This window comes from Pygocentrus nattereri, chromosome 3 (genome assembly GCF_015220715.1).
Source record: "Pygocentrus nattereri isolate fPygNat1 chromosome 3, fPygNat1.pri, whole genome shotgun sequence".
Taxonomy (NCBI): domain Eukaryota; kingdom Metazoa; phylum Chordata; class Actinopteri; order Characiformes; family Serrasalmidae; genus Pygocentrus; species Pygocentrus nattereri.
Window position 1 is genome coordinate 44710491 of NC_051213.1, and position 12303 is coordinate 44722793.

At 40.6% G+C, this 12303-nt stretch overlaps 1 protein-coding gene across 5 annotated transcripts; it reads left to right on the forward strand.

Moving 5' to 3' along the window:
• Positions 1 to 1389: 1389 nt before the first annotated feature.
• klhl38b (kelch-like family member 38b) lies at positions 1390 to 6256 on the forward strand. Of its 5 annotated transcripts, none has more exons than XM_037536733.1 (4): positions 1390 to 1525; positions 2961 to 4309; positions 4408 to 4513; positions 4596 to 4674. In XM_037536733.1, exons 1-4 carry the CDS (start codon positions 1444 to 1446, stop codon positions 4598 to 4600), a joined length of 1542 nt encoding a protein of 513 aa, XP_037392630.1. In that variant the 5' UTR covers positions 1390 to 1443; the 3' UTR covers positions 4601 to 4674. The 5 variants fall into 5 exon arrangements, with proteins under 5 accessions (XP_037392630.1, XP_017557584.1, XP_037392629.1 ...); XM_017702095.2 differs by having other exon boundaries at positions 1400 to 1525; positions 4619 to 6256; XM_037536732.1 differs by having other exon boundaries at positions 1443 to 1525; positions 2956 to 4309; positions 4619 to 6256.
• The last annotated feature ends 6047 nt before the right edge of the window (positions 6257 to 12303 follow it).

The window sequence follows — 12303 nt, forward strand, 5'->3', positions numbered from 1 at the left end:
GAAAACTTTTTTCATGGAACTATTTTCCATGTAATGTGTTTCTGTGCATATAACATGGGTGTTTATTGTAACAATGCATTAAAACAAAGCTGATCTGTTGACAAACCAGTGGCTGGTGACACTCATTCTACAACAGATTCCAGTAGAGCTCATCGCTTTGCAGGCCGTGATCCTCCACTACTGAAGACAACGTAAAGTAGGCAAACTGTCAGCCATCTCTTTTTGCCATGAACCTCATGAGCCACAGTCTCAAAACAACACAGCAGATGTTAAGCAGTCACTGCCTGTATGTGACAGGGCTGTAGGCACATGGAACACCCACCACAGTTGCTCAATGTTCAGTGTGCAGTACAGGCTGGAACAGCAGTTCCTAGAAGTGCCATCTATTATTTGTATGCAATTGGATATAAACAATTTGTAACTGAAAGAAATTGTAAAGCTTTCTGCTTTGTTCATCACTATATATATGGGTCATTGACATTATTTTTGTGTACAACTTCGTTATTTCCCCCCAAAATAATTTAATAAATACATAAAATAGATTTTATTATTCAATAATACAACATTTATATGAAACAATTTTTCATTGCATCCATATTAAATTAATTTTAGTTTCTTTTTTCCTTCAAAAGTCTAAAAATGTCAGGTGGTGCAACCTTTCAGCCATGTGTGTTGAATAAGTGAACTATCAAAAAGAGGTAAATAAGTGCAGAAATAAGGCATGATTTTAAGTTTTTAAAAAGTTTGATTTCAAGTTTTTAAAAAAAGTATAAATTCAACTTTAAGGGCAAATGTTTCTACTGGTGTCTAAGTAGATTCGTTTGAAATTAGTCTGAAAAGTCAGGTGGCACAACCAGATAGCTCAAACGGTGTAGCCAGACCAGTACACTTTCGAAAGGCAATTAAAATATATATATATATCACTGTCGGATCTAAACCTTGTATCTCCAAAATGCCCCCCAACCTAGCAGAGATCAAAGTTGCAACACTAGGGCTACTGAGTGAAAACAGACCATTTTTATTGTGCTCTAATTCAAGCCACGATGGATATGGCTTCATGGAAATGTCAGCAATCCAACCTCCTCCTCGATAGGCCTCATCACCTCAGTGTTTGGCATTGGCTGCTTCAGCAACACAGGGCTAGTTGCTAAAGGGCTTTGCATGGAAATGGAAGGTGGAGGGGGGGGGTCTTTCCAAGCACATGGCCAGCTCCTGGAATGTCTGTTGGGCACCATTAATGTTTACAACCTTTGTAAACATAAACAAGCGGTGGTGGATCATAAGGGCAACTCAGATGTGCTATGCAGACAGTCCAGAAGCTCGGGTGATGGAAAAAAAAAAGTAGGGGCGTCACATGTCGGTGTTAGGGAGGGAGTAGCTGTGGCTCTGACGGAGACAAGGGCTTTCTATTTTTAGGGAGACTGGAATGTACACAGAGGCCTCATGGAAGGAGAGCTTGACAACAAACACCCCAGCACGATCCCCTATAAGCATCCACCTTCTACTCTTTCAGATTGCTTCAAAGGTACAAAGAGAACTCAGAAAACGTGAGAGAGAGAGAGAGAGAGAGAGAGAGAGAGAGAAAGAGAGAGAGAGATGATTCACAGTTTTGTGTCTGCATGAGCTTTGCCGATAGAGACGCAGATACAAAAAAACATATAGGATGTGCTACAAGTTGGCTGAGACCAGGTAAGGCAAGCTGCAGCTGAGAATTTGGGTCTCTAATGGACTGGGTAGACAATCATAGCATAGAGCTAACTGCATGGCAACTGGAACTTCTTTGATCGTGTTGTATGTACAGTCCTCAGGGTCTGCGTTGACAGTTATGGGGGGGGCGAATACAGGTACATGAATGGTACATGAAGCCAACAGGATGACCGAATTAATGTTACATTGTGCCTGCCACTTGCTGTAGAATAAAAAATTAAGACCACAAAACAGAAAGACATTTACGGTTTTCGGTTCTTTCCATATGGTACCCACTAATTATACTGCTCTGTGATATGATTGGCTCCTCAACATTAATATCAAGTAAGTGTGACCGGTCATGCTGGTTGACACATGGCAGATGAATTGGGAACATGATGATCACTCACATCTGTCTCAGGTCTCACAAAAAGCATAATTTGTTGACGTATTTAATTAAATTTTCACATGTACTTCTTGGTAAATGTTAAAATATGTTTAATATTAATACTAATACCCCTAGTAGTTTCTACCATGAAAGTATTGAATTTCAGTGCCCAGGACCAGCACTTACTATATCTGTAAACAATCCATTTTACTGAACAACTAGATATTCCAAGTGTTTCCACATGAATTTAATGTTTTAATATAGAGTTCAATATGGCGGGATTTTAAGGTATTAATCGTGTAAAATCTCACACATCCTAATAGCCTAATGTTGTGTCTGGAAGCATATGTGACGAAGACCTTACGTGTCTTAATGTTGTTATTTTCTATGTTTTAAAATGTGACTTTACGAGCAATACTAATACCATTAATCATAATATTGGGTCAAACTGTGGGTGTGGACTCTAGACCTGAACGAGAACAACTAATTTAAGGCATAAAATTAGAACAGCTTTTGCTGAGAGACATAAACTGTAGACTCCACTGATTGTAAAAACATGGTTTGAAAACAAACAGCCTTATTCACCAAAAAGACATTTCTTAAAAAAGACATTTCTTCTTAAAATCCACTTACACAGGTTTTACAAAGATTCTGACAGTCTCCAGTTTTTTTTCTTATTTTGGATTTGTTCTTAGGTAAGAACGTCATGAATCTGAAGTAAGCTTTTTCTTAGGACCTTTCTCAAGAACAAATTTAATAAAAATCCTAGGAAGATATTGAGGAATGAGGCACAATAATCTTGTTGTCTGAACAAAGAGCAAAACGATTCAAATTACTGATGTGCAATGTGTCTTAAACCTGTTGTCTCTTCTTACTGACAGCATAGATGGACCTTTTACAGAGGTCTTGCACTATAAAGACAAAGAGCAGGTGGAAACACTGCCCTTACAGTTGAACAACTTGAGAAAGAAGCAGATCCTCACAGATGTTGTCCTTTGCTCAGATGGCAAGGAGATCCCCTGCCACCGGAACATTCTGGCATCCAGCAGTCCTTACTTTTTTGCTATGTTCTGCAGCAACTTTCGGGAAAGCCAACAGGCCCGGGTGATCATGCAGGGAGTTCCCCATGACATTTTGAGTAGCATTGTGGACTATGTTTACACAGGGAACATCAGCATCACCATGGAGCTGGTTCTTCCTCTGATGCAAGCTGCTGCTATGCTACAGTATGGAAGGCTTTTTGAGGCCTGCTCAACCTTTCTTCAGGCCCAGCTCAGTCCTGGCAACTGCCTGAGCATGATCCGTCTCTCAGAGATCCTGCACTGTGCCAGCTTGCAGGAGAAAGCCCGAGAGTTGGCAGTGAGAAGTTTCTCTGACGTTGTGTCTTCCGAGGACTTCTGCGAGCTCTCCCTGCATGAGCTGGTGGGATACCTGGAGGATGACCAGTTGTGTGCTGAAGAGGAGCAGGTGTTCGAGATCCTCCTAGCCTGGATCCATCATGATCCATTTGCTCGCCATGGTGTCATCCATGATCTCTTCCGACGAGTGAGACTACGACACATCCATCCATCCTACCTCTTCCAGTTCATCGCAAACGACCCACTGGTGCAGTCCTCCTTCCTGTGTACAGAGATCATTGAATCAGTTCGACGTCTTCTCTTTTCCGTTGGCTCCTCTTGCCCGGGTGATCTGCAGCTACTCTGGGCAACTCCACGGCGCCACACCTGTAAAGAAGCTCTTGTGGTTGTGGGTGGTCGGAAGAACAATGAACGCACATCTCGAGAGGCACTGCTTTTTGATGAACAGTTGCAATGCTGGCAATGGCTAGCTAAGCTCCCTGTACGACTCTACCGTGCCTCCTACGTTTGTATGCATAGCATCCTATATGTTCTGGGAGGCCTGGTCATGAGGGCAGGAGGATGCAGCGTACCTAGTGCCATGGTATACACACTGTCCATCAAAACAAACCAGTGGAGAATGGCTGAGTCCATGCTAGCTCCTCGATTTGCCCATCAGAGTATCTCCTATCTGCATTTCATCTTCGTTCTTGGAGGGGTTACAGGTGATGGACAAATTTCCGATGGGGTAGAGAGGTACAACACCATGTTCAACCAATGGGAGCCCATGGCTCCAATGCCAACTGCAGTCCAGCACCCTGCTGTGGCAGCACATGACCAGAGAATCTATGTGTTTGGAGGGGAAGATGCCATGCAAAACCCAGTAAGACTGATACAGGTAAGGTGAATCAGTAATCACTTAAGACTCTACACATCAATGCTCAACTACACAGAGTTTTAGAAATTTGATTCAGTGACCCGATGACTTCCCCGTAGGTATACCACATTGGAAGGAATCACTGGTGCAAAATGGAGAACAGGACGGTGAAGAATGTGTGCGCCCCTGCTTCAGTTATTGATGGCAAAATCTACATCATTGGAGGTCAGTCGGGCAATTGAATTTAGTCAGAAGAAAGAATGACAAATCAGTAATTAAATCCATGAAATTTCTTCTTCTTTCACAGTCTAGATCTTGTTTCTTCCATAGGTTACACAAGAAGAATGGTGGCCTATGACATCAAGGCGAACAAGTTTGTTAAATGTGAGAATATGAAAGAAAGGAGGATGCATCACTCAGCCACTGTCGTCAACAACAAGCTCTATGTCACTGGGGGACGCTACCTTAATGGCCATGACATTATCGAGGATTCAGACAGCTTCGACTTCTATGACCCAGAGACAGACACGTGGGCATCGAAGGGCACTCTTCCATTTAAACTATTTGACCATGGTGCAGTTCCTATGGTGTTTGTTTCCGACAAGCCTTTTCCCACATGAATACAATCATGTTGCATTACCTTGCAAATGAACACCAGGGCCCTACTATACGAAGCAAGTTTGGACAGAGTTTCAGCTTGACTAAACATAACAAAAACAACCACAGTTAAGTAGTTTTACAACTTGGTTAACAACTTTTTCTGTCAACCAAGGTTTAGATACTCAAGCTGTGTTTAATCTTTGTGCACTTGCACATGGAATCATGATGTTTTTGACAAAAGTATTGTAGTAACTGTTTTATTTTATTCATATCTATGTTTTCTTTCACTTCGTTGTTGCCACAAACCTCTCAAAGTGACCAGAGGGGTCCACCTCTGTCAGAAGGCTATTTCTAATTGGTCGGTAGCTTGTCCTAATTGATCAAAGTTCTGTTTACAATCCAAAATTCCAAACTTGACATGCTCTGGAGCAGGCGAAGTGTACATCATACGTTTTGTAGTAAAATGGGATCCATCAGGGTTAGATGGAACTTAGCAAGGCAAGAAATCCTGCTTCATGGGACAAGTTGTTGACATCCCTGACATAGAAAAGTGACTGGAAAGAACACATTTTGAATAACCACCATATAAAAATACATTTGGTAGGACTCTACATGTTTCTACAAGTCCATCTACGATGCTTTGGTGAATATAGGTTGGAGTTCATGAATAGCAAAGTGTGCAGCTGTTCCAGTCAGATGTGGAACTCAATCATGTGCTACATGATCCGGGAGTGGAGCTGGACCTCCTATGCATCTAATAACTCAGCAATATTTGTTCTTGCTGAAACAAAGTTCACACGTACAGAGGAATTTAGCACAACTTCATTGCTGAAGTTCACACTAGTTTTGTTTGTCTTGAGTGTGAGGCCTTTCAAATAGAATCTACATCCTTTGAGTGCACATTAGATTGGATTCCAATCGAATTTCACTCCTTTATCCTAGCAGTAGCACTTAGCACTGAAGAATTCCTCCATGCACCTTTGCCCAAACACATTCCCACAAGTTGCTACTCTACTGATTTCTTCTCATGAGTGATTCTTTTGTTCTTTTGGAAAAATGTTTGAGTGATATTTGCATCGTTGCTCAAAAAATAGCAACAGATGAATGCTAGTTGGGAAGCTAATATATGCTAAAAGTTACATGGTTCACAAGAGATCATGATCGCTTTGACTATTTCACTGATGAGGACTACTGACCATTCACTTGAAGTGTTCACTTGAATTGTCCGTACACTGTAACTGTAACAGCAAACTTAGTTGCTCCTTTTATATTTAATTTGAATTGTAAAGTCACTTTTGTAACATTTTGTATTTACTAGTGTTTGACTATTTGCAGTACCAGGTTTGAAATAAACTCATTTTTGAAACATTTGGGAGTTCTTTTTTTCTGCTTGGACCTCAGCATTTCAGTCAAAGCAGCTACTATGCTGGTATGACTCCAACAAGCTAAGAGTTACCACATTTTCCACAGCTCAGTCATTCTGAGGAAGGTGTGATGACCTGCTAAGCTGGGAGGGCTCGCAGGCTTGCATATCTTGGCTGTGTTGCTGCAGTCTCATAGTGCACTGGAGCATCAACATGTCCAGACATGAAACAGTAAATCACTGAGGTCATGAACCAGCACAAGCTTGTTCTATTGTTGCATAGAACAATAAAATACGAAGCTCATACAAAGAATGCGTCAATAATATAAATCCTGATTTGCCCTTGTGAATATTTGTGTATCAACATGAACTAAATACATTTTTGTTTCATATGCAAATGAAACATTTCACTTTTTGGGACATGATCGTTTCTATGATGGTATCTATAACTTTATTTCCACCACCATTCAGTGTTGCCTTTGTTGTGGTACTCATCAACATGCACTAAAGTTGTAATAGCAATACAGTCCAATACCTCCAAAATTCACATAACCATGTTGAAGGCTACGTTGACATTACAAGCTTCAGTGCTCAAATCAGATTTTGTTTTAAGATAAGACATCCTGAAAGTGTACTTTATCTTATCCTTGTCATATTAGTAGTGAAGCACATAGCTGGATAGTTGATGGCTAAAAAGGTGAAGTGAAATTTTCTTTTAAGACAGTAACTGAGTCCAGGTTTTCAAATGACATGGTATGAAGCCAGTTTATATTTCCCTTGCTAAAGGATGTTCTAGCAAGTGGAAGATGCTGGATGGTCCAGGACCCGGGCACTATAGGTGATCCCATGTTATTTTGGGAAACAAACAAGAGAGAACATAACACCCCCAGAATCATGTGGCTGAGCCGCTCTGCAGATGTGACAGCCCAGAACGTAAACTGAAACATTTCAGTCGGTCAGCCTGGGGGAATGATGAAATTGGTGCTAGAGGAACAGCAACAGGTGTGTGTGTGTGTGTGTGTGTGTGTGTCTGTCTGTGTCTGTGTGTTTATGTTTGTGTCTGTGTGAGTGTTCACAGACACAAGATCCTCCAGCCGCCCTGCATAAATGACGACAAAAATGCTTCGAGAAAAAGACACATCCCTGTTGAGAAAACAGCTTGGCCCTGCTGGTTATTCTGGTTCTGATGGTTAACTTGGTTACACTGGCCGATCAGTTTAGCTGTTTGACCAGCAAAGCATATGTTTTTGTTCAAGTTTTATTGTTTAGCTCGTCTACTAGCCTGACGAGCTAAACCATGGCCGACATGCATGACCATCTAGAACAAGCTGGTCTACCAGCATGACCAGCTTGACCAAGGTGGCCAACCAGCACGACCATCTAGAGCAAGCTGGTCTGCCAGCATAACCAGCTTGGCCAACCAGCATGACCATCTAGAACAAGCTGGTCTGCCAGCATAATAAGTTTGGCCAAGGTGGCCAATCAGCATGACCAGCTTGGCCAAGGTGGCCAAACCAGCTTGACCATCTAGAACAAGCTGGTCTGCCAGCATAACAAGCTTGGCCAAGGTGGCCAATCAGCATGACCAGCTTGGCCAAGGTGGCTGACCAGCATGACCATCTAGAACAAGCCAGTCTACCTACCTGACCATCTTAAGTAAGTAAGTGATACTTTTTTTTTCTTTTGTGATCCCACACCCGGGTAAATTCCACCTCCGCATTTAACCCATCCGTGAAGTGAAACACCACATACACACCAGTGAACACACACTAGGGGGCAGTGAGCACACTTGCCCGGAGCGGTGGGCAGCCCTATCCACGGCGTCCGGGGAGCAGTTGGGGTGTCTTGCTCAAGGACACCTCAGTCATGGACTGTCGGCCCTGGGGATCGAACCGGCGACCTTCCGGTCACAGGGCCAGATCCCTAACCTCCAGCCCACGACTGCCCCTAACCAAGTAAGTCTACCAGCATTACCAGTGTGAACAACCTAGTCTACCAATATGATCATCTTGATCAAACTGATTGACTGCCTTGAATTCTCTACTGGTCTAAGCTGGTTTTTGCTGGTCTAGTGCTTCCCTGGTGCTGGTTTGCCGGCATCCAAATATCACCACAGCATATCGCTGGTGTCGTAACAAAACCTTGTATCGCCAAAATGGTAACTTTACAGGAGACGCAAAAAACATACTTTACTTTTAATGTAAGTCAATGGAACCAGACGTCTTTCCAAGTCATTTTGGGCTGTTGCTGTTTGTCCATTCACTATGAAATTTACACATAGTGTAAAGGACAACAAATTATGCCAAAAACTGAAAAACGACAAAAAAACGGAGATACAAAGTTTTGTTCCGAAAGCAGCGGTATGCTGGTTTTGTTAGCAAGCTGGTTAGACCAAGCTTGTCGACCAGCATGACCAGTGTGACTAAGCTGAATGACCAACATGACTAAGCTGGTGGGTCAGAATGACCAGTGTGGCCAAACTGGTCTACCAGTGTGAGTGTAACCAAGGTCTACTTGTATGACCAGTGCAACCAAGTTAGTCTACCAGCATGGCCAGCTTGACCAACCTGGTGTACCAACATGCTAAACGATAGTTTGAGTTTAAACCTTTATACAGTATCCAGTACCTTGGACTAAAGTAAAGAATATGTTACTTCAATGTTTATGAACTTAATCCAGAGTGCTGCCACAAAATGCAAATATTACCCGCTGTTAGCTCGATGCTAACATAACCCTGAAATCTCCATTGCCAGGCTAGCAGAAATTTGCACTATCCTAGCAGTGACAAACAGGTAAACAAAAGCTATTTACAAAGTGAATTACACAGTTTGTGCATTAAATGTTGTTGTGTAATGACATGCTTGGCTGGAACATGCTCATGGTTTAGAGAATGTATATGGCCTTTCAGGCTAATCAACCTTATAAAGTGAAAAAATAAGTGTCCTGTGCAGCTGCTGTTGAGCTCTCCACCATTGCACAGTGACCACATCCCTTACCAGGCCCTTTTACTGAGGCAGCCAATGACAGTAGTGATTAGCATAGAAAATCAACAGCCTGACAATGACTTCAAATAGGAGTAAATTACAGGATCAAACACAACAGACAAAGACCAATTTAAGGTACTTTTTGTTTAACACTTTTCATAGTTTTCTTTCAGTGGCCAGAGTAAAAGGGCCCGGTGAGGCATGTGGTCACTGTGGCTGTGGCTGAGCTTTGTTTCACTGCTTATTTTAATCATTCTACATAAAGGTCTATAGCAAGTTACCAGTATTCAACACAACATCCGCTCATAAATGAGCTCTAGTTTTGGGAAACCACAACATAGATGTCTAGGAATTCCCCTCATAGGAGTCAGCCCTGGGAGCCAAACACTTAGCTTGGGAAAAGATATTTTAGGATACAGACAAATGTCACATGTTGTTGAATGTATCTGACTTGTGATTGAAGCTATGTGCTCTCGTACTGGACCTGATGACCTGTTTGGAACGACTGGCAAACAGCTCGGGCCTCCATACACTAACGTCCACAACACATAAGTCTTTTTCATAATATTTAGACTGGACTTGTGGCTTGGTTCACACAGAATACCTGTCTGAAGTCTTCAGATTTGCTTACGTTCCCCAAAAATTAGCAGAGGCTCATCTGACACGGTAACATCTAGCAATCACATTTCCATATAACTGCTTGAAACTAATACCTATTAGTCCTATTACGTAGTGTAACCGTCTCTGTGTGAGGCCTATCAGCGCAAATCCGGTGATGCTAACAATGCTACAACCAGGGAAGCTACAAATATTTGTTGTTTTTTATTTAATTAGATATGTTTAATAGTGTACATATAAAGAAAGAAAGAAATGACAAAAAAGATTTTCAAAAATACATGAAAATAGAACCCATTTTCAATCTTTTAATAATAATAATAACAATTTAAAAAAATAATAACCATTTATATAGCATTTTTCATACATTCAAAATCTTTTGCGGAAAAAAGGCAACTAGAAACCAGGAAAAAAAAAAAAAAAAAAAAAAAAAAAAAAATATATATATATATATATATATATATATATATAAACAACAGAAAATATAAATAATTTTAAAAAGCATAAAAAATAATGGAAAAAATATCTAATAAAAGGTTGGAAAAATTTAAAGAAATAATAACATTAATAATAAAGGTAAACAAAGATAAAATGGTCAGAATGAGTTGGAAAAAAAGTAAAATTTTGAAAAAAAAATGTAAATACATAAAAATGAAAACAATGAAATAAAATAGCTAAATGAAACAAGATTTACTTGAAACATAATAAGAGCACGTTTAATGTGAAAAGGGCTACAATCAACTACTACTAACTACTAACATTTAAAAAGAAAAGATATCTTCAATATATACATATATATATATATATATATATATATATATATATATATATATATATATATATATATATATATAATCTCCATTTGTATAAAAGCACAGTCTCAGCGTTCAATTTATGAGTAAAATGTTACGGATAAACAACCGATCTCAATTCAAATGTGCCTGTATTGCACACCACACATGTTGTGAGCTGGGCATCAGGGGGGGGGCTTTTCTCGGTATTATAGATGATCCTGTTCAGCACAGGGGCTTACAGGACAGTCACTTGTAAGATGGAATGTGACCCCAACATTGAGTAAGGGCTTCTCAAACGTACTGGGGTTGTACAGCTGCCTCTGTGAACGTGATAGCACTCAGACTTTACTCACTAACTCACATGTTGTGTCACATGGTTTCATGTATTCCATGATCTGTGACCTTCTGTTGTTGAAGCGATAGTTCGACTACATCGAATCCAAATGGCTGCCCCCCTAACCCTGTGGTCAGGCAAGACACAGAGTCTGGAAACGGCCCTGTTAGAGCTAAGAGGCTAATAAGGCTAACATGAGGCTAACAATGACGGAGTCTGGTAATGGAAGCAGTATAGCCTCTAGACTGAGGGGAAAACCCCCTTTCTTCAAAGTTGAGGAAGAACTTTGGAAAAACTACAACTGCTTTGATGTGGATTTTTTTGGGGACAGGCAGTTTTGCCATGCTTTCGTTGCTAGCTATTGAATGCAGAAGGAAAGCTAATAGCTAATGTTGGTGCTAAGAAGCTTAGTATCTTATTTTAGCCATTTTTCTGGTGTCACTGTCTTAAAAATAATCAGTTCAATGGAGTGAAAGAATCACTCAAGCTACGGAAATGACGTATCAGACGAGGACAAGTTAAAACTTAAAGTTAACAATGTGCCTGGCTATACTTTACCTTAGTTTGGTTTCTTTCCTTGTCTGAAAAGGTAAAAAAAACTTGCCTCTGAAATCCATTTTGTGCTGAAAAACACTAAAATCACTTTACACTTTGCATGACACATGCTTGGTACTGTGGTCACAGAACTAGTAAAAACATGAAATCAATAATGTAGCATCCTGCTACTGGCTATGTGGCTGTACAAGGTGTGGCCATCCAGAGGGCTACATAAAGAGGCTCATGCTACTCATAAAAAGGGACTTGAACTTGTTACTTTAAATTATATTAGTTTGTTAGGTTGGGCTATGCTTTCCTTGTGTTGTTGTGTGTCTCGGGTAGCAGGTTTAAGTAGTTGGGTTGAGTGTCTTCCGTAAAGCAGAGATGGTATGGATGGTAGGTAGGGCTGGGCAATATGGCCATATTTAGTTGGGTTTTTTTTTAATCATATCATTATCAGTAATTAAGAACACTGATTAACTACATCTTTCATTATAAAGTGAACAGAATTAGACCTGTTCATTAGGAAATTGCCATTGATATTATCACTGAGATATCACTGTACATATTACGCATCATGAAAATGTCTTGAAGTATCGTGATATATTATGTTTGCCATCTTGCCCACCACAAAGGTTGATGACCTTCTCAGTATTGGTGCTCTGTTGTTTTGTGCCTTTCTGCTAGTGTTTCAAAAAGAGCATGACTTGCAGTAGAATCTGGGCCCCTTCTGTGTCTTACACTATGCTGATGCCACAGTGGTGTCAGAGATGGGATTCAAACCAATA